General features: G+C 37.3%; 3 protein-coding genes across 7 annotated transcripts in view; 1 reads left to right on the top strand and 2 right to left on the bottom strand.

Annotated features, from left to right (window-relative positions):
• Window positions 1–8,220: 8,220 nt before the first annotated feature.
• On the bottom strand, window positions 8,221–12,303 carry LOC306881680 (E3 ubiquitin/ISG15 ligase TRIM25-like). Its single transcript, XM_079435880.1, has 6 exons — window positions 11,553–12,303; window positions 11,292–11,387; window positions 10,850–11,083; window positions 10,574–10,730; window positions 9,427–9,486; window positions 8,221–9,243 (listed from the first exon to the last, which is right to left on the bottom strand). The coding sequence occupies exons 1-6, from the start codon at window positions 12,141–12,143 to the stop codon at window positions 8,675–8,677; spliced, it is 1,707 nt and encodes a 568-aa protein (XP_079292006.1). The 5' UTR covers window positions 12,144–12,303; the 3' UTR covers window positions 8,221–8,674.
• Window positions 12,304–14,774: 2,471 nt separating this feature from the next.
• On the bottom strand, window positions 14,775–21,009 carry LOC306880958 (prolyl 4-hydroxylase subunit alpha-1-like; the record flags this gene model as incomplete). The annotated part of the gene is made up of 11 exons (XM_079434757.1): window positions 14,775–14,845; window positions 15,293–15,389; window positions 15,470–15,538; window positions 15,657–15,695; window positions 16,139–16,189; window positions 16,514–16,610; window positions 16,831–16,883; window positions 17,319–17,495; window positions 17,646–17,824; window positions 19,663–19,845; window positions 20,907–21,009. The coding sequence occupies 11 exons, from the start codon at window positions 21,007–21,009 to the stop codon at window positions 14,775–14,777; spliced, it is 1,119 nt and encodes a 372-aa protein (XP_079290883.1).
• The window catches only part of LOC306881753 (rho GTPase-activating protein 12-like), a 24,540-nt gene continuing 20,666 nt past the window's right edge, over window positions 19,336–23,209 (top strand). Inside the window, exon 1 of one of the 5 annotated variants that reach the window (XM_079436010.1) lies at window positions 19,336–19,824. The gene's annotated coding sequence lies outside the window, so the exon portion shown is untranslated. The remainder of the gene's footprint in view (window positions 19,825–23,209) is intronic. The other 4 variants (XM_079436007.1, XM_079436006.1, XM_079436008.1 and 1 more) reach the window with 4 other exon arrangements.

Here is a 23,209-nt window from a genome sequence, read left to right as displayed (position 1 = left end):
TAACGAACTGAAAGAAGTTACTGTTTTGGCCATAACCCACGCTGTACGCAACAGAAACACACAGGAACAGAAGTGTATGCTCTCTGCACTCGGCTCTCTCCCACTAGCTCTCAACCCACTCTAGGCCGTCCTCCCCCCCAGCGCTGGTCACTATAACCAATTACTGCTAAATGAGCATTGCTGAACATAACACTAACAAATGTCCTTCACATTTGTAACAACATCACACTATGCTTTGATACAGCACTCTGTGAACAGCCACCCCTTTCCGTAATGACCTTTTACTTTACATGTAATGAATCTAAAGTATATGAAAGTTTCCATTTTTGAAATAAGTTACAAGAAAAAAATTACTTTTTCACAATATTCTAATTTTTGGAGATGCACCTGTATATATTCAGATTCCAAAGGCCTAAATAAATGACATGATGGCCTTTTGTTCTCTCATATTTTTATTTACAGCATACAGTGACAGTACGAATATTATATTTAGATTTAGATATAAGATTGTTGTTATTCTTTCATCCTTAAATTACAAACATTATTAGCTTAATGTGATAAGGTTTTTACTTACATTTTTATTGATAATATCACATGCTGGATGTGATGGTCTGTGTGTGAAAGCTGCTCCAGCTCAGCATCTCTCCTCCTCAGATCTTCAATCTCCTGCTCCAGTCGCTTCAGTTGTTCTTCAGCTCGACTCACTGCAGCCTTTTCCTGATCTCTGATCAGCTGTGTCACATCAGAGCGGCTTCTCTCAATGGAGCGGATCAGCTCAGTAAAGAGCCTCTCACTGTCCTCGACTGCTGCCTGTGCAGAGCGCTGTTAGGACACACAGAGAGAGAAGCTTCAGAATCAGTCCATTCACTCAGCTCTTACTGCTGCCTCACAGCCTGTTCCCCACAGTGGGCTTCAGTAGGACTGAAAGAGCTCCAGCACTGGCTCCTCACTGACTGACTGGAGCAGAGTCTTAACTGAGTCTGAAACAGCTCTTCAGCAGCCAGCAGTTGTTCTTCTGCTCAAAACTCACCTTGTGAGACTCTATGGCCTCTTTCAGCTCCTCAAGCTCCTTCTGTCTCTCTTGGATTCTCTGGCGGAATTTTCTCTGTGTCTCTTTCAGCTGCCTCTGTTGGGAAAGTTTGTTGTTCAGCATATGTGTCCAACCAATAAATTTGAAAATGTAAATAGATTTTTAAAAATTACTGCATTTATTTTGATTGTTAATCTTATAAATCTTATAAATCAATTTAAGAATTTAAGTGTTAGTATTAATAACAGTTTTTCTGATATGAGCCACTATTATTTAGAATTTACTTAAATATATGCATTTCCCATATGGTAAACAAAAAATGTAATATATATATATATATATGTATATAATAACATTTATAATAATTCATCATGCTGTAATTATGTTTGCTTTAGAGTATCCATTCATACCTGTTTCTCAGTCCTCTCATGGTTTTTGTGTTCATCCATTGTACAAGGATAACATATACAGTGTTCATCAGTGAGACAGTAAATCTCCAGCAGTTTCTCATGTTGAGGGCAGATCATCTCCTGCAGTCGTCCAGTGGCGTCCATTAGATTGTGTCTCTTACCTTTGAAGATATTGCTGATCCCAGCAGAAGGTTGGATTTCAGGAATAAAAATGTAATAAAACTTTAAAACTGGTCCAAATATACAATCTAACACGTACTATAACCCCAAATCCCCAAACAGCTGTCAATATCTAACAAAAATATTATATTTAACTTCGTTTTTTTTTTTAAATCACTGATTGTAAACTACATCAGCACAATCAGAGATGAGCCAGTCAGGAGTAGTTATTTGTGCAAATGCAATGCAAAACTTTTCAGAGAGAATGCAAAAACACTGACATTTTTTCCATCTAATTTTTTTTTTCATCACCATGTCCCTCTCTAGAGCACTAGTAATCCATTTTTTGGTAATCTAAAAAAAAGTGTGTATCTGGATCATTGTGATCCAATCCAATTTTGCTTTGAAAAACCAGCAGAAACACTGTGCATAATTTCAAGTACTTAGGATCCCTGGTCCAGGAGAAGAAGATCGCTGTGGTTGCATCGCTGAAATGGTGCTTTTGGAAGAAGGCCAACATCACAATCGCAACCATTGCGCCTTTTCCACACCCTGATCATTCTATTCTACTCTACGGATCAGAGACTTACACCTTTCTGAAGAAGTAAATGAACAAACTCAAGGTCTTTCAAATGCAAATGGAAGTAATAAATGGACAGTGCCTGACTGCCATCCAAAATACTCTGGTTGAAGACAACCTCAAGAATCATCGTCTTACCCTTGTGGACGCCAAGACCCATATCCATTGATCGTTCAGCATCGAGACAAATTGTGAAAGATGTCAAAAATCCGTCGGCATCTACAGCAGCGTATGAGTTATGAAGACGTCTTCGGCACAATGACAGCTAATAATAGAGAGACACAGTATAATGTCACAAGTGTGTAGTAATGATAAACACATGACGATGAAGATGAAGATGAAGTTGCAACAGACTTTAATAATCCACAAGGCAAAATCCAACACAGAGAAACAGTCCAACACAACTCCAACATAGACTTAGGACCTGACAACTGAATTTAAACTGAACAGAAATAGTGGAGATAACGAAACACACACATCTGAACAAAATGATGAGATCAAATGAATAACTATTACAACTAACAAGCAGCAGGAAACAGTCCAAGTACACTGCTACTTTTTTTCTTTTTTTTTTACAGGGTATAATTTTTGTGTCTGCTGTGTTAAATTTGTATAGTGTTTCAGCACTTTGTGTTTGTTTGTACTCAGATACATTAGACCTTCTCTCTGGTCCATATATTTCCACCACACAGCTGGACTTTCATGTTCCCCAGCACAAAGTGGACACAGTATTAAATATGGATGGAAGAACAACACATCATAATGCTTCTCATGTTTACATGCAATTTGTTTTATTTACATTCAAAGAAACATTAATAATTATTATTTGTATTTTGCTGTCAATAATTTTTTACACATTTATTCTTCTCTTGATCTTACACTATGACCATTAACGTTCTGGTCAAGATGTTTAGTCTCATATCTATTGTGTAATTTCAGTCTCACCAGTTGACTGATTTATCAATGTTATTTCAGTCGTGGCCTAATGGATAGAGAGTTGGACTTGTAACCCGAAGGTTGTGGGTTCGAGTCTCGGGTCCGGCAGGGATTGTAAGTGGGGAAGTGAATAACTAACACTCTCTCCACCCTCAATACCATGACTGAGGTGAGACCCTTGAGCAAGGCACCGAACCCCCAACTGCTCCCCGAGTGCCGCAGTAATGGCTGCCCACTGCTCCGGGTGTATGTTCACTACTGTGTGTACACTTGGATGGGTTAAATGCAGAGCACAAATTCCGAGTATGGGTCACCATACTTGGCCACGCACCACTTCCCTTTTCCTTTCCTTTCCTTTCTTTTCCTTTGTAGAAATTCTGTACTATAGTGTTACATCACCTAATTTCACTATATATATGAGTGATCTGGTAGCGGACACAGTGTGAGATCGTAAATATTCTTTCTGTCTGGTGTACTGAAGTGGTGTCGTCTGACTCTTAACTTAGATACAGTGCCCTCCATAAGTATTGGAACAGTAAAGACAAAATTGCTCTGTTGGCTGTGGAGTCAAGACATTTGCAAATATGATTAAAAGATGAATGAGACAAAACTACAGAATGTCACATTTTATTATTAGCCGTTTCAACACATACATGTTTTACCAAATAAAAAAACAGCACTTTTAGAGTTCATCCCACTCATTGATGTGAGCATAAGTATTGGGACAGTTGAACATAAGGCAGATATAAAAGATTAAAAGCTATTATTTAGTTGCAGATCCCTTGCGCACAATCACAGCAGTGAGTCTGTGACCCATAGACATCACCAGACTCTTGGTCTCATCCTTTGAAATACTTTTCCCAGCCTTTAATGCAGCCAATTCCAGTTGTTGCTTGTTTTGGGGAGTTTCTGCCTTTACCCTCCTCTTCAGCTGGTGAAATTCATGTTCAATCGGATATAAATCTGGAGATTGACTTGGGCAATCTAAGACTTTCCATTTCTTTGCTCTTATAAATTCCTTGACTGAACTGCCAGGGTGTTTTGGGTCATTGTCCTGATGCAATATGAAGCACTTCCCAGTGAATCTGCTGGGATTTTCTTGAATATTGGTAGGCAAGATGGTTTTGTACCCTTCCAAAATCATTCTGCTACTGTCATCATACATTAAGTCATCAGTAAACTTGAGATTGCCTGTTCCAGAGACAGCCATGCATGCCCATGCCATGACACCACATCCACCATGCTTTACAGATGAGGCTGTATGCTTGGGATCATTGCAGTTCCCTTTTTTCTCCACATTTTTGCTTTCCCATCACTTAAATAAAGGTTCATCTTTGTCTCATCGGTCCATAAACACAGTTCCAAAACTCTTCTGGCTCACCTTTTGCTTTTTTGCAAACTCTAATCTTGCCTTTCTATTTTTGGTGCTGGTCAGAGGTTTGCATCTTGCTGTGTAGCATCTGTAATTCTGTGTTAAAGTCTCCTGAGGACAGTAAATTGTCAGAGCATCACCCCAGCTTTCTGGAAGTTGTTGGTGATTTTACAGACACGTCTTTTAGGGTTCATTTTCACAGATTTTATGATTTGTCTGTCATCAACTACTGTTGTTTTCTCAGCCGATAAGGTAGTTGTTGGTTGCTGGTGTCGCTGGTGGTTTCCAAACTCTTGATTTCTCCATGCCCTTTGTTTTTGCTATAGCTCTGGTTTGTGTGTGTCATCATCGAATGCAAGATTCAGAATACAGAAGTAATGGATATAGCTGATACGACACATTCCCTGCTTTTAATATCTGAAGAATTAATGCAACAGGACACAGCTGATCACTTAGAAAGACCTGTGAGGCAACTGTTCCAATACTAATGCTAACATCAGATAGGGGGATGAAACTCTAAAAGTGCTGAACTTCTTAGCTGGTAAAACATCTATGTGTTGAATCACCCAATAATAAAATGTGACATTCTGTAGTTTTGTCTCATATTCATCTTTTAATCATATTTGTAAATGTCTTGACTACACAGCCAACAGAGCAATTTTGCCTTTACTGTTCCATTACTTTTGGAGGGCACTGTGCCCTCCAAAAGTATTGGAACAGTAAGGCCAATTCCTTTGTTTTTGCTGTAGACTGAAAACATTTGGGTTTGACATCAAAAGATGAATATGAGATGAGAGATTAACATTTCAGCTTTTATTTACAGGTATTTTCATCTGGATCTGATTAGAAATTAGAAGATAGCACATTTTGTTTGAACCCACCCATTTTTCATGTTACCAAAAGTATTGGAACAGATTAAAGTGAAAAAGACTGCATCAAGCCTGTGACCCATTGACATCACCAACTTTTGCATTTTTCTTTTGTGATGCTTTTCCAGGCTTTCACCGCAGCCTCTTTCAGTTTTGGGGGGTTACTCCTTTCAGTCTCTTCATTAGGTAAAATGCATACTCTACAGGGTTTAAGTGTGGAGATTGACTTGGCCAGTCTAAAACCTTCCACTTCTTGCCCCTGATGAACTCCTTTGTTGTTTTGGCACTATTGTATATGTTTTGGGACATTATCTTGCTGCATGATGAAGGATCTCCCAATCAGTTTGGTTGCATCTTTCTGTAAATTGACAAAATATTTCTGTAGACTTCTGAGTTAATTTAGCTGTTGCCATCATGTGTTACATCATTTCTGAAGATTAATGAGCCTGTCCCAGAAGAAGCGATGAAAGCCCAAGCCATTACATTACTTGTGTAATGTGTACTATAATGTGCACCTGTGTACACTGTGTTTCAGATGAACTTGTATGTTTGGGATCATGAGCAGATCCTTTCTTTCTCCAAACTTTAGCCTTTCCATCACTTTATCACCTTTATCACTGTCTTCTTGCTAATGAGTGGTTTGTATCTTCTGGTGTAGCCTCTATACTTTTGTTCATGAAGTCTTCTGCGAACAGTAGATTGTGATACCTTCACTCCTGCCCTCTGGAGGTTGTTGCTGAAGTCACTAACAATTGTTTTAGGGTCTTTCTTTATAGCTGTCACAATGTTTCTGTCATCAACTGATGTTTTCCTTGATCTACCCGTTTGAGGTGTGTTACTTAGTACACCAGTGGTTTCTTTCTTCCTCAGGAGATTCCAAATGGTTGCACTTGCTATTGCCAGTGTTTGTGCAATGGTTTGATTGATTTTTCATCTTCTCTCAGCTTCACAGTTGCTCGTTTTTCACCCATAGACACCTCTCTGGTTTTCATGTTGGTTACACGTCTAACTAACTATAAATGCAGTCTGCACGGATCTGAAACTGAGCGCAGACATTCAGTGCTATTTATTGTTTGAATAATCAATTAATAGGACACACCAGGGCAACAAAACACACCTGTCAGTCACATGGTCCAATACTTTTGGTAACATGAACAATGGGTGGGTTCAAACAAAAGGTGCTGCCTTCTAAGTTGTGTATCAGATCCAGATGAAAATACCTGTAAATAAAAGCTGAAATGTTAATCTCTCATCTCATATTCATATTTTGATGTCAAACCCAAATGTTTACAGCCTACAGCAAAAATAAAGGAATTGGCCTTACTGTTCCAATACTTTTGGAGGGCACTGTATCTCAACAAGAAGGACACATTGACTGGTACACTTGAAAGAAGATTTACATATTTTAAGACTAATGGATTTGAAAAATAAATGGATAGACAAATAAATACATAAATAATAATGATATATTGACTATTTTTTTTATAATATATAAATGATACATATAATATATTTAATATATAATATAGAAATAAGTACTATGAATGCACGTGCCTAAAATTTTATATCTTATATCTGAAGACGTCCAAAAAGTTGTATCTCATTATCCCAGAGAAACAGTATGAAAAACCAATCCACTGTAGAGATTTAGAATTGTATAACTTATGCCATGTGTTGATTAAAAGAGAGATTGATAAAATAAAAGAAACTTTACAACAAAATAAATTTTAATTCAACAGTGTGGTAAATGAGACTTGTTAATTCAACTAAAGTAAAGGTTGGATGGGAAAGTTTCATTCACAATTATTAATTATTTTGAACCCTGCATGAGAATATAGAAGAATTATTCAGATGGAAGCCTGGAATTATAATAGAAAATATAGAAAATATTATTACATAATAAAATCTTTATTTGTAGTATGCTTAGATAAGCATAGATATTGCTTTCTGCTTGCTTTTGCCCACGAAGACACGCTTTGCTAAAAATAGAATGTGGGAAATGCTGTAGCCCACCAGTGAGATTTTTAGCATTAAGATACTAGTGACAAACATGGTTAAACATAAAGAGCAGATTGCTCAAACACAGTTGGAATTAGATATAAAAGTTCACCTGCTGAACACATTGTGCTGTGTCCTGGTTAAGAAATGTGTCATTTCAAGCCCAGTCTACACAATGTTTTTTTTTTTTAAAGTGTACATTGCTGATGTTTTTTGCAGAGATGTCACATGTATGTATGGATTGGATTGGATTGATGCTAATATTTTAAGACAGTGTATTTGTATGCATTTTAGGACTCTTTATTGGTGAGGTTACCACATCATGGTCCAGTTTGAATATGGATTTAAAGTTATTTTCGACATGAGACCATAGTCTGGACTATTTTTGATTGAAGCTATTTTTAAATATAAATAAAATATCTAAAATCATGTCCAGGTAAGAGTATGAACATCCAGTGGGTTTAGGGTGAAGTATCCTCATTTAACAAAGGGAACATGGAAAGTGTGTTACAGTTGAGCTCTAAATAAGTACTCTTAATGGCAGGCCAATAGAGGAGGACTGACCCTGTCTGTGACTGGTCAAAGTCACTGTGGTTAAAATAAATAATGAATGGCTTACTGTAAACCTGTTGAGGCAAAATGAGAAGATCCAGAGATGCAGTGACAGAAGCAACAACATGAGACCTAATTGTCACAGTTATTTCTGGAAAACATCATAAATAATGGTCTCTTTACTCAAGTATAAGGCTTTCTATACTGTTATCGTTTAATCCAGCATTGTTTCATAAACATTTAATATTTTAAGATAAAGAGGACCCACTCAAAGAATATATACTATCTGAAGCAAACACAACAAAATGCCTCTTGTGCTTCTAATTTGTTTTATTTACATTAAGCAAGCAGACCAAGTAAATTTAGTTACATTACAAGTATTATTTCTACTGTTGCTGTCAATGATGATGTTTTCACATTTCCACATCTTTTCTTCTAGTCTTTCTATATAAACATAAATTTGTCTGATTAAACTAGGATTTATTTATTTTATTTTATTTATTTAATCATTTAGCAGACACTTTTATCCAAAGCAACTTACAAATGAGGACAACAGAAGCAATCAATTGAATTATTAAAACCGATCCAAAACTAAACGTTTAAACTTTACAAATACTACCTATACATGTTTTAAAAATAAAATTTACACACTATTACAATTTCATGTTATTTCACTGACAGGAGTTCAGATAGTAGATTTTTTGATCTGGAAATAAACAAAAAAAAGACTCCACTCAGCATTTCACTGATACTGATTTAACATTGACCTCAAACATAATTTTCTCTACCACTGATAGAGTTCAATTCACATAGATTTACTTTTGAAATGCATGATCCAATTAATAAATAAACTCTAAAACCAGGATAGAGAGGCTGAGTGAATGTGGTCTGGACTCTGTGAATGAGGGTCATTGTGTCAGAGACGCTGTAGAAGGACAGAGTTCCTGCACCGTGATCCACATACACCCCTATTCTAGAGGAGCTGGAGACTACAGGGAGTTTAGTCTTTTTGTTATTGTACCAGAATGAAGATGTGGAGGGAGAGCAAAATAATCTCCAAGATCGAGTGTTGCGTCCAAAAATACATTCATTTCCCTGTCCCTTCCTGCTGATGTTCTTATATGACACTGATATACCCACCTTACCACTCCACTCAACCTCCCAGTAACAGCGTCCACACACACTCTCTCTACACAACACCTGCTCTTCAGTATAAAATCTGTCTGGATGATAAAGATACAGCTGGTCTGTGTCAGTGTATTCAATCACTCTGTTCCCCTCAGACAGACAAATTCTTTTATGTGCTGTATTTATATCCACAGTGAACTGGCAGGAATCTGATGGAAACAAATCAAATAATCTAGAACAGGATATAATGATTTGAAACATTAACAGTTGCAAGAGTTTTATTTTTATTTCCTATTTTATTCAACTTTAAGATTAACAAAAGAAGAAAAGTATGTCAATCAGATTATAAGGGGTTAAATCAACGTAATTAGTGTGTGTGTGTAGAGACTTACATTGTAAAAAATCCTTCCTGGTCTTGAGTTCAGGTGCGGGAAAGATCTCAATGTATGTCACTGTGGAATATTGAAGGACACCTATTATGCAAAATTCACTTTTATATGTTGTTTGGACATACATGTGTTGGCAGTGTGTGTACACAACCGCCCTATAATGATAAAAATCCACCTGCTCCTTTTTTTTAATCTCCAATCACAAGCAGTGTCTCAGAGCTTAACGATCACAGAATCTGTCACACTTTACCAGCCCCACCCAGGATTGAGGTTTCTGCAGAGCAAAAGTGGGAATTTCTGACTATGTGGGTATTTTCAAACTGCTGGGTGTTTCTAAATCATGCAATGAAAATGATTCCCTTACCCGACCCCACCCCTAAACCGACTCGTCACTATGACGTCAGCCATTCAGGTAACATGGTCGAAAACACTCCTCTGTTTTGGCCTCGCCCACCAATCTGGTATCACCCATTACTTTCCTGCTGGGACCTATACTTGCCCACCCACGATTGTTGATTGACACTGCCATAAGCTAGCCGAGACCCTGCCCTGAGTGAGCTGCACACAATCCGCCATGTTTATCTTCACGCTAGAGCATTTAAAAGCATCATTCAAGTAAGAAATGCGACAGTGTTTTTGTAACTTATGCGTGTTTTTAACATAAACTCGTATGTGAATTTAACTCACATGCCATGTGCAGATGCTTTCTATATGCGTGCTTTGGATGTGTGCGCTCAGAAAACCGTCTATCAGAGGTTTAATATGGCTTTAAAACGCATGATTTCAGCATGATAGACATGATAATCAAAACCAAACAGATGTTTTTTTTTATCTGTTATGAGCTGAAAAGGCACCTCCCTATTCTGGAAAAGGGGTCAGGGAGCAGCAGCTCATTAAAGAGACATGCACTAAAACAGCGCGTTTCTGCTTCCACTCAAAATAGGCATTTTCAAAATGACATAATAAATTATCTGTGGGGTATTTTGAGCTGAAACTTCACAGACACATTGTGGGGACACCTGAGACTTATATTACATCTTGTAAAAAGCGGCATAATAGGTGCCCTTTAATAAATGTACAGAGAACAATGAATGTACCTCTATTTAATATTTAATTTTTACTGAAAGTACGTAAATGATCCACTACTTACGTTTACCAGATATCTTTTCTATCTCCTCTCTGCAGAAATGCTCCAGTTTCTCTCTCAGATGAGACACAGATTTACCAACATCATCAAAAGAGAGATGAGAACTGACAGTGATGCTGGATGAGTCTGATCCAGGAGGAACAGAGAGAGACTGGAAACGCTACACAGACACAAAGACACACAACACCAGCTAAAGACACAAACATTTGATAGAAACACAATCTCTGTACAACATGCTCTTCCCTTCCTAAATACCAGTGTTTGTGAGATCTCTGTTACCTGGAGGAAATGGATGTGATCATCTGTGTGTGAAAGCTGCTCCAGCTCAGCATCTCTCCTCCTCAGATCTTCAATCTCCTGCTCCAGTCGCTTCAGTTGTTCTTCAGCTCGACTCACTTCAGCCTTTTCCTGATCTCTGATCAGTTGTGTCACCTCAGAGCGGCTTCTCTCAATGGAGTGGATCAGATCAGTAAAGATCCTCTCACTGTCCTTCACTGCTGCCTGTGCAGAGCGCTGTTAGGACACACAGAGAGAGAAGCTTCAGAATCAGTCCATTCACTCAGCTCTTACTGCTGCCTCACAGCCTGTTCCCCACAGTGGGCTTCAGTAGGACTGAAAGAGCTCCAGCACTGGCTCCTCACTGACTGACTGGAGCAGAGTCTTAACTGAGTCTGAAACAGCTCTTCAGCAGCCAGCAGTTGTTCTTCTGCTCAAAACTCACCTTGTGAGACTCTATGGCCTCTTTCAGCTCCTCAAGCTCCTTCTGTCTCTCCTGGATTCTCTGGCGGAATTTTCTCTGGGTTTCCTCCAACTGTCTCTGTTGGAAAACAGAGACAGTTGTTTGTTGTTCAATATAGGCTACATGTTTGTAATCCAATAACTTTAAACTTAAAATTTAATTTAGCAGTTTGGAAATTATTAATATTATTAATAATTAATAAACTATTGCAAATTATATTAATATTTGCATTGGAGCTCATACCTGTTTCTCAGTCCTCGCTACTGCAGCTGATACAGTCTTGTGTTTTTTGTGTTCATCCATTGTACAAGGATAACATATACACTGCTGATCAGTATGACAGAAAATCTCCAGCAGTTTCTCATGTTGAGGGCAGATCATCTCCTGCAGTCGTCCAGTGGCGTCCATTAGATTGTGTCTCTTACCTTTGAAGAAAGTCTCATGTTGTTCAAGATGATTTTGACAGTAAGAGTTCAGACAAACCAGACAGGACTTGATGGCTTTGTTTTTGTCCTCAGTACAGACGTCACACTCCACATCTCCAGATCCAGAGTAACACTGAGCAGGACGAACATCTTGTAGTTTTATCTTCTTGAGTTTCTCCAGCACTTCAGCCAGCATGGTGTTTTTACCTAAAACAGGTCTTGGAGTGAAGGTCTGTCTGCACTGAGGACAGCTGTAGACTCCCTTCTGATCATCCTGATCCCAGCAGCCTGTTATACAGCTCATACAGTAACTGTGTCCACAGGGAATGGCCACAGGATCTTTCAGTAGATCCAGACAGATTGAACAGCTGAACTGATCATGAGCTAAAGAAACACTAGATACTGCCATTTTACTGCACAAACAATAACTCACAGTCAACCTAGCCCTTAGAAAGGAAAAAAACTACATTTAAAACAAACAATCAAACAAAAACAAGAAAACCCCCCACAAAACCGCTGAATGCCACATGCAGACTGAGCAGGAAGTAGTGATGAGTTTCACTTTCACTTTTTTCACTGAAAGGAGGAGTTGCCAAGAGAGAGAGAAAGAAATGGAAAGCAGGAGAGAGAGAGCTGGTGAGATGAAGGTTTCGACTCAACTATGTCTGTTACACATATAAAATTATTCCTGCATACTGTTAAAAATATATTGTGTTAATAGTTGATCTCTCATGTAACGTTGCAATCTAATGCTCTACTGCCCTCAAATACTAATGTTGACCCTCAAAATATTTCCTCTGACTGTTTACTAATGGTCCCTACAATGAATCAACTGTATTATCACACTGTTGTTTAATAATGTTTAATATTTGAAGAGAAAGAGGAACTTCTAAATACACTCAGTGAATATACTGTACGTAAGGAATAATTGACTTCAGCCCGTTGAATTATTAGAAAAATAATGTGCATTATTTTTCTATTAATTCAACGGACCGAAGTCAATTATTCCGCTTATACTACGTTTGCCATACCTCAAGACATTGATCAGATGATATATTTCAATTTGTCCGGTTTTTCTACTTAAATTGCTATTGTCAGGAGGATTATTTCTTCCGCATCTCATCCAACGCCTCCCTTGCTAATTCCAAAACATCATTTAACTAATGCAATTAATGACTAATGCTGTTAATAACTAAGTTATGAGAGGAGAGAGAGATTACCTCTGTGAGTCTATGCTTTTTTTCATCTCTATTCGATGGATGTCTACAATATAAAAATAAGGAGAAACCCAAAACAGGCCCGAGGCCCGGCCCGTGTCTGAACTGTGACGTGAAAATTGGCCCGAAGCCCGGCCTTAGAGGTGTAAAAAAAGTCGGGGCCCGTCGGGTCCGGGCCAAAAAGCAGGGCTCTAACTGGAAGGTCCTGACAGATCGCAGGAGGGGCTACTGGTAAAAAGGGTTCAGTGAATGTGAAAATGCAGACGCTGGAAAAACTTGGGGACCTTGATATAAATGTAGCGGAGTATAAAGTACGATATTTGTCTTTGAAATGTAATGAAGATTAAGTAAAAAGTTTACAGAAAAAATAATACTCAAGTAAAGTACAGATACTCAAAAAGTGTACTTAAGTATATGCTACAGTAGGCTACTCATGTACTTCGTTACTGTCCACCTCTGCTGCGTCAACATTCATGCCTGTGCAACATGCAAATCTGATCTATGACTAATGCAGAAACTAAAAGGAAAATGGAAGATTACTTCATTATATTTTCGGTGTGTTACTGAGCCCAGGGTTAATTATGATTACAGACAGTCGCTGTTTGTATTAGATGTGATTATGCACAGTTCCTAAAAGCTTGTCCTAAAAAAAAAGGTATATCATATGATAACTGTTTGACTTTGAATTAATAAAATATTGATACATCTAATCACAGTTACAGGATATGTTAACAATATATTTATAGTTACAGTTTCTGCATGTAGCATAAATGAATATGGTAGAGAATGAATTTCATATGACTTGCATATTATTAGCGAATATTATTATGATAAAAGTTTTCTCCTTGCTTCTTTGAAAAGTTCCAAGGAGAGTAAATTATACAAGGCATCCAAGTGAAATGAACGCTTCTGAACAGAGAGCTGTTACACTTGTGTTTGAAAGAGAACGAGTCGGCCCAGCATCTCAACACAGATTCTCATTACAACTTCTGAGTTTTCAAACAGTTATTGCTCTTTGCAAGTCCATAAGAGCAGTACATACTGTCTACATTTCAAATCATTACTGTAAAATAAACGTTAGACGAATTAACCTACATATACAGAAACTAGCAACAAAGGCATTCAATGCAATTCATTATGTTGTGCCCTGAAAACTATAGCCTAGGTCACATGAATAATAATAAACCACATGATTAGGAAGACAGTAACTGACAAATGACTAGGGTTAATTTATTAATTTATTCACAGTTTCATTCTTTAAAATCTTGCAAAATGATTATTCTTGGTTTACTGTGTGTGTTTCTGTGAGAGTTACGTTTCATGTGATTGTTGAGGTATGTTGATGGGCTTGTTGCATGTGAGGTTCACACACAAGAAATTCATATACAAACACTACTTCCTGCCAGCACAACACATTACACAACTACACCACAAAACTTAAAAATAAAATATTTAAATCTTCATTCCAACAAAGACTGAAGAAGAAACATGTAAAAATCAGCTTTAACACAGTCTAATCTACAGGAGTAACTCCTTACTGGCTGCTAGGATTGATCCACTCAGGTAAACTGATTATCCATTGATATTTTGCTGAAACTTTATTTTACTCTATTGCAATTATTGCACTTATTGTATATTACAATTATTATTAACATTACTGGCACATAGACAGTAATAAATCATAGGTAAAGTTAATAAAGTATACAGTATCTACTGTATGTTACAGATCCTATATACAAAAATGATATACATAATAAATAACAGATACATACTTCTATAGTACAGATACGCTTAATATGATTTCTACATGGGATCAGTGTTTTTCACTTCCAGTATGACAAAGAACAGGGTCTCCTGAACTCCTGTCCATACGCATGGATCCATTTATTAGCCACTGAAAAGACAGCAAATATATAGCTCATTGTCATATGAAACTAAAATGAAATCTACTAATTTTAACAGATTTATTTATACATTACAGAAGATACTACGGTGGCCAAGAGAGCTCAACGCCCTGCAAGTTCAGAAAACACATGCAAATAGAAATAGAAGCCCCAGCAAATCAAGAAAACATCTTCATCAGTTTGACAGAAGGTGGTCCAAATGCTCACAACACAAACAAAGAAACACACAGCAAATGCTCACAATACAACCAAATAAATTTTATTTGCAGTGCATTTCTTTGTTTGGTTGTGTTGTGAGCATTTGCAGCATGTGCGTTGTAAAATTGAGGAAGTTGTTTTCTTAATTTGCAGGTGTTTTTTTCTATTTGCAGTGCGTTGAGCTCTCTCGGCCACCGTAAGATACACAGTAAAAGAGTAATCCAAGTTTTAAAACCTACCCCATTTGTTTCCCCTTAACACAGGGCATCCAGCATGCTCTGTATTCAAATCCACATTTCCATTCTTCTGGAGGTTGTACCAAAACACGGCTGAACCCTTAAACAGCAGAAATTGATGCATGAATTTAACTTCAAATATTTTAATATACCATATAGATCAGTGATTTGAGGGTTTACTTTTTTTGGCTTCAATGCAACTCCAGCTTTAGGGAAGACAGTGGCGCCCCCTATCTCCACATCACTCATCTACAGCAAGAACACATCATTTATTGTTCATAACGACTGTACAATACAGATAATCTGGCAAATAAATGTATAAATAAATTTTGAATGTTTAGAATGGCATTTGGAGGGCAAAACTTACATAAATTAAGAACGTAGCAATCCTTCCATTCTCAGTATTCTGTGAGATTAAACATAGTTAAGTTATCTTGAAATTATTTGACTGGTTAATATGTTATCAAGCTCTCAATAACACAGAATAGATCTATTCAGTTTGAAGACCTAAAAGCGAGCCTTGGTTAAGGAAATGTGAAAGTGATTCTACAGTTGATGAATGACTTTCACATTTTTCCATCAACAACATAAATTGCACACAGACACTTTTTAAAACAGCAAAATAAATGCCACATCATAATATGCCAACAAACAATAAGTATACAGGATTGTGTTGTCGCCATCAACAAACTGTTTACCAATCAAGTGAAACATGAAAGAAAAGATCTGGGGCAATGGGAAAGTTTGTTCAAGTAACTACATTATCTAACAAACCAAGGAATCCATAGTATCCGAATACTTTATAGACCAAATTGATGTAATGGCTGTAATTTAGTATAGTGATCTTACCATTGCATCATAATGTGGTTCATATTTGCCACCAATGCCATAATTTAGAACCTGGAAAATGATTACACCTTAAATGAAATGAACATTTCAGGCAATACAACACATAATATTTCATAAGGAAAATACATGTTAATCCTGAAATGAAACTGAAGTTCGATAAATGAGGTGAATATAAAATTATTATATGAAAATATAATATCAGCCCTCAAAGCTCTTAATGTCTCAATGTTGCCTGGAATAATATAAAATATATTACATTATATTATATTATATTGTACAAGAGAATGTGACCATGCTAGTCGCAACACTAGGACAGAGAAAGAGTTGGCCTTAAAAAGATATGAACAGGTGATTTCTTATTTATTATGACCATACATGAAGCTTTTCAGCTGATTCCATGGAGAGTCCTGTGATGTCTGCAATCCTCTGATTGACACCAGCAACCACAGGGTAGTCTTCCTCTAGAAAAACTCTGAAAACAAGGAAATTATTTTTCAGCAACACTTTACAATAAGATTCAGTTTGTTACATTATCAAATTCAACCACATTGTAAAGTCAGTTTTCTTCCCGTAATAAGTGCAAAGAAATAATATAAGTACTAATGTTATATTTGTACTATAATAATGTTGTACTATAATATGTGCAATACAATGTTGAGAACGTAATGGGTAAAATTAGAATAGATTATCACCTTTGAGAAGTACGGATCTTTGACACTCCCCCTCTAGTCTTAGACCTAGTAAGCTACAAAAGGCCACAAAAGGTAAATGGAACATCAAATATAAATACATATATACACACTAAATGGTCAAAAGTATATGGTCAACCAAATCTCAAATGCCAAGTCTGGCCTGAATGCACACCAGTTCATCCAGAAGATTTTCAACGATATTCATTCTGGGTTTTTACAAAATAATTTCTTTATGAACCTCACTTTGGGACATTGCCATGCTAGAGCAAAGAAAGTATCTTATCAAGTCTTTAAACTGCCACAACGTTGGAAACACACAATTCTCGACAATATCATTATATTTCATTTCATCAAGATTTGGTTTCACTAGAATTAAGAGTCCATACAACTTTTAAAAGAAATGTCCTCATTTTACCAATTCAACAGCACAAAAAGATTTTAGTAATATTGACAATCAAATCTGATTTGTGTGTGTGTTGGATATTCACTAGAGGTCTGGAGATATTCTTCAGGATGTCTATCTCTCGGTCTGAAATAGTGTCATGATATCTGATGATGCGAGGCTCGTCCCACTCCACTTCCTCTTTCACTGGTGCATACATCAGTCTGGGGTTTCCTCCACCTGTGCTGTACCTACAGGACAGAGCTCTCTGCCTCTGGGAGGTCTGATTTGATCAAATATAATAAACATCCAATCAATATACAAAGCTTCACATTGACTTTTTTAAATTTAATGTCAAATAATTATTTAAATTTGTATAAAGACCACATCAAGAAACTGGATGACACCCTTCACCTACACCTGTAGACCTCACCATCACTAAAGAAAAGCAGCCCTCACAATCACCACCATCACCTCCATCCTCACCAACGGCATCAAAGCTTTCTCCCCGTGTCTCCCCCAAATCATCCTCTTCCCTGTCTCCACTGGATTTATCAATGCCACTTTCCTCTCCTGTGTCCCACACTACTACAGTGGCAACAGTTATACCACCTGACGCCAAGGATGCAGTACGCTGTTAAGTGCTGATGAACAATGACATGTTGTAATCGATCAATGTCTGAATTATAATATTTGTCATATGGTGTGTGCTGCTTTTTTTTTTTTTTTCTGTAGGTATCAAAAGTGCCTGGGCAGTTGGACAGTCATGTGCTGCTGTCCAAAGTGGGACCCTATAAGCTATTTTACCAAGATATTTTACAGATCGGCCCTGGGAAGGAGTTGGAGAGTGAGGTGTGTATGTTTTGAGGTGTTTTTTGTGTGTCGGATAAGGCTTTCATGTAATGTATTAATAATTTGAATTAATACTTCATTTTCCAATGTCTGCCAAGGTATCTGAGACTGAAAGTGAAGCAGCACAACTTGACCTCACCAGAGAAAGCATTCCATATGGACACATTTGCTATGACAGCCATGTGGAATGGAAAATATCAGGGACTCAAGGTCTGTTGTATTAATGCTTTTATTTATTAATGTTTCTATTAATTTTGTTCAGGCCATGTGTAAAATTAATGTGTGTTGTCTGTACGAATGGCCTTGGATGCTATGTGTAGATAATACTTGTTTGATTTATTTTTATTTTCAGGTGGATCCAGCGAACTATGAGGTCATAGTGGGCATTGTAAATGAGTGCCACCATTGGTTTTTAGTTGTAAGTGTTTGTGACGGAGAAGAGTTTTCTTTGAGCTTTCCCTTATCCCCTTAAAATGTTAATTTTTGCACTAATCCCTTATTGTGATGTCTGAGAATTTAGCATATTACCTAGGCTTTATGCCCATCCAAAAAAAAAACCATTCTGCTTGACCCACTTGGAGAGTCTGACATCAAGAAGAAAAGGTGTTTGGAAAAAACAAGGTATTTAATTCGCCAATCTGATGTAGTGTTTTTGGGAAGTTGTGTATGATTGAAAGAATGGAAAAATATGTTTGTAGAGCAATGATGAGAAAAAAGGGAATTCCAGTTTCACACTGGATGTGTGAAAGTCTGTCTCATCCACGTCAGATGGATGCTACATCATGTGGTGTGTTTGCTTTGAAGGTGTGTGACATGGCACATATGAAATGTTCATTGAAATAGGAGGATTTGTTTAATTTCTTTAAACTTTTTTTTTCAGTTTGCAGAACATATTCTGCTAAATACCAACATTGACTTCTCCAATGCACCACAAGACGTAGCCCAACTCAGACTGGAGAATGCATCAACACTGCTTGACCAATCTGGTATTTATTATTTTTACTTAACCATGAATGTTATTGACATGCCGTTTGATGTGCATCACTTTCATAAGTGTTTTGAAAATTTGACCTAAAAAAAAAAATCATACCCTGTCCATTGTACTGTACCTCAAAGATGACCTAAGTGACCTGTGTCACTTTTGTGGGGAAGCACTTTGCCGCCATAGGCTCGTGCAGTACCACTGACGAGCCATTGGTTCGTTTTTTATTACTGCACGAACCAATGGCCGTGCAGTCACACTGCGTGATTGAAAAAGTCTTCAGTCCTCGGAGAAAAAGGAGTTTTCCCATAGCGTCTAGCGACGCAGTAGGAGTGTAGTATCGACAGGGAACATACACATACACAGAGAGAACACAAGAGGGCATAATGGAAATAAACATGTAATGATTAAGGCTCATAACACAGTGCAAGTTTATTTCGGTTGAAACAGCTCAGAATTACATTTTAGTCTGGGACTAATCTTAAACCCTGTCTGTGAAACCGGGGGTCAGTTTCTTGATGCTTTTGCGAGGTTTTTCGTCTATAGCCTCACGGTGGCGTCAGTTTACCGTCACACGGCCCTTCACAATCCAAGTGAAGTTCACACAGGCACCGACCTGTCAGGAGCGCGTGGGAGCGCGCGTGCCGGAGGAGATCGCTCGCGCCGCGGCTCAGGAACAAGGAACTTCGAAGCTCAACTGCCCAGCAAGACCCATGAACGCCAAACTGGTCATGTTTCTTTAGCCCTAGCCCACGAAACACCTGGAATATCTCGTCAGGTAAGTTCATCTGTCGGTAACCTGTGAAAATAGAAACAGTTATAGGTGTTTAATCGGGTTTTACGGATTTTGTAAACGTGTTAGCAGGTTAGCAGGTAGGAATGAGAGCGAACCTGTTTCCTCAGGTCTACTCCCCTCTTCCCAGCGGAGATAACCATGTATACAGACTTTAACGCTGAATTTGCTGAGAAAATTACAATTGAAAGTTTAATTTGAAATGTTAACCTGTCACACAGGTGAGTTTTAAAGTGTGCCCCTCACCTGAGGGAAAGGATTCAACCTCAGATTAAAGATCTTGAAGATAAAGTGTGTATATGACATAATACAGATTTATATCATACGCGAAGGTAAAATGACAAGGAAATTGCTAATTTTATGTCACATATAGGGGGAAATGATAAGTGTCAACGGCCAATTGTAAAACGTTAGTTTATTTGTGCTGCCATGCAGTTTAACACTGAATTTAAATGTCCTTACAGAGTTTAAATCCTGGATTAAAATCTATATAACAGCACGTTCAATTGTCATGTTGACAGGAGGACAGTGTGTGAGTGATTGTGTTTGAGATAATAAGGTGTGTGTGTGTGTGTTTGGGTGGAGCTTCTTTCACATGCTTTGCTCTTACATTGTCTTTTTAAACTTTTTGTGCATTATTTATTTATTCGGTTAACTGAAACACTGGCTTTGTGTCTCTGACATTCTTGTCATTCATTAAAAGTTTTCCCATAACAAATAAAAATACCTTGTGAATGAAACTTGGTTGGTATTCTATTGCAAAAACATGAAAGAAAGCTTTGATCTTTATTCAGGTTTCCCAAGTTCATGGAAAACTTGGGAAAGTCATGTGGAAATTAACAAAATCGTTAAAAGGTCACGTGCAGGGATTATACATTTGTCTGGTTATTTTATTGGCTAGAAATTATGTTCGAGAATTGTTGTTAACTTATAAAATTATATATAAAGATATAGTATCATGAATTACTAAAAAGGCACAGAAATTCATTGGTCAAAAGATGTAGGAACCTTTTCTTTTCCTCTCTTTATCTCTCTGCATCCTAAAATCCCATTCTCAGACACTTCACCGCAGGGTTTACTCTTCCTGATGTCATCACTCATTGGAACAGGCTTGTGTTCAGTAAGCCAGTGTTTAGTTGCTGAGTTCAGCTGTCTCTGGTTAAGCAGCATGCCAGCATGGGGTATCAGAGATTTCCTTTGATGCTGTGCTTTAGTTATGAGGACGGAAAGACACTTGCACAATCAGTTGTTCAAAGAAAGTTCAGCAGATTTTATTTAGCGTTTTAAACATTTTCTTTTTCTAGACATAAAATCAGATTTTACACTTGGTTATTGCCAATGAGCATTTCCTTTAATATATGGCATTAAATGTGCCATGTCCTGTTTAGTGTTTGTAACTCTATAAAAAAATAAATTACAGTATGTTACCAACCATTAACATTATTAAAAACACTAATATTGCCATTACCCCAGCATAAGCACAGAGCTGAATGTAGATTTATTTACATGGTATCAGTGATGTGAATAGGGTTGGGTATCGTTTGAATTTTATAAATTCCGATTCTTTTCGATTCCAGTGTGATAATGATATCAAACATTTATCCTGTGTCTCTTTTTTGCAAACCATTTATTGGAGCTGAACACCATGAACAAAAATCAACAGGCTACATAAAAACTGGACTCTTTAAGAGCTGTTTGTGTGCAAAATAGAACTGCATGATTCTGGATAAATTTTTATTTATTTATTTATTTTTCCCAATGGAAGTTGTGGTTCTCTCATGATTCTGAAGAAAACAAATATTTGACAACTAAACAAAATCACATATAATTTATGAATGACTCACTCAGGATGTACTTGTTTCATTACTGGATGAATCAGTGTTCTTAAACGAATCTCTTGTATGTTTCAAATACATTTTAACAGATCCTTTTTGCCACTGGCGTTGTAATCGATTAATCTTCATTTGAAGTGTCTAATTACTTTCAAAAGGAGATTTACTCTATTTTAATTGCTACCGTACATATCAGAGTTTATATCTGAACTATAAACCTTTATAACAGTGCTTCAGTGATTTGAATGTTTGTAACAGAGAAATAATGATACTGTGGTTGAAATGACTGTGAAGCTGATTCATTCATATACATGACAGCTGCTCTCTTCAGGTCAGCGGCAGCGCAAACACAGATTTAATTGTTCAGATCACACCGGTGTAATCGTACGCTGCACACACGAACCAAGTGATTACAACATTGTGATCGCACACGACAAAGGTTGAGGAATGAAACAGATGAATCTTTGTAATTTAGGAATAGATTCACGTTGGTGTTTGAATCATGTTCGCGATCTTTAACGATCTATTAAATGAATGTCATGTTGGTGTTGACACCTCTCTTGCAACATATTTAGCTATCACAGATATTATACTTAGCTTATTTGGCTTCTGATCGCAAATGTATCGAAACTTTGGAGCGCTTAGATTAGCGAGCAAGGTCCTGGCAGATCGCTAGATCACACCGGTCCTCACAGATGAAGGAAAAAAAAGTGCATAGGAATCGATAAGCGGAATCAATTTTAATTTGACAACAAGTATCCGATTCCTGACCTTAAGTATCCGATTCTGCTTTTTTGTAACTATTTAGAAGTTTCAGTGCCAACATTAAAAACTTTTGGCCCTGCAGATAGGAATAGTACTTCTGACAGATATTTTTTGTTTTGTGTAATATGGTCATGTAGCATAGTTGAATGTATATGATGTGTGTTTAAAGTTGTCACCTGAAAAAAAATAAAAATCACTGAAAAGGCCACTGAATCTGCTTCGTATAATTTACGTGACCTCATACTTGTGTCTCAGTCAGGATGAGTTGCTCAAAGGGATAGTTCACCCAAAAATTTAAATTCTGTCATTACTCACCCTTATGTTGTTCCAAACTCATAAGACCTCGTTCATCTTCGGAACACAAATTAAGACATTTTTGAGGGAATCTGAGAGCTCTCAGACCCCCCATAGACAGCAAGGGTCTTTACACGATCAAGGTGCAGAAATTTAGCAAGGAAATCGGTAAAATAATCCATGTGACATCAGGGGTTCAACCGTAATTTTACAAAGCTAAGAGAGTACTTTTTGTGCACAGGTCTTACGGGTTTGGAACGACATGAGGGTGAGTAATTAATGACAGAATTTTCATTTTTGGGTGAACTAACCCTTCAAGTCAAAGACACCTGAGTCTGGATGTTTGCTGTGTGCTGAAGTTCATATGCTGTACCCTGAAGCAAATTCCTCTTTGTTTCAAAATCCTGGTTTCTCCATAGTGGTGGATGTTTTGAACTCGCAGGAAGGAGTTTTTTTGCTTCATGTTTTTATTTGTGCAC

Source organism: Barbus barbus (genome assembly GCF_936440315.1).
Source record: "Barbus barbus genome assembly, chromosome: 15".
Classification (NCBI taxonomy): domain Eukaryota; kingdom Metazoa; phylum Chordata; class Actinopteri; order Cypriniformes; family Cyprinidae; genus Barbus; species Barbus barbus.
The sequence above is the reverse complement of the archived record's forward strand: the minus strand, read 5'-3'. Positions and strand labels throughout refer to the sequence as shown.

Excerpts from the sequence above, each read along its gene's own strand:
- LOC306881680 (XM_079435880.1), bottom strand. The coding sequence starts at position 12,143 with ATGGCAGTATCTAGTGTTTCTTTAGCTCATGATCAGTTCAGCTGTTCA. Across the intron at positions 11,388-11,552 it reads TAGCGAGGACTGAGAAACAG|AGACAGTTGGAGGAAACCCA; the intron begins GTATGAGCTCCA and ends GTTTTCCAACAG. Across the intron at positions 9,487-10,573 it reads AGAAAAGATATCTGGTAAAC|TGACATACATTGAGATCTTT; the intron begins GTAAGTAGTGGA and ends AATATTCCACAG.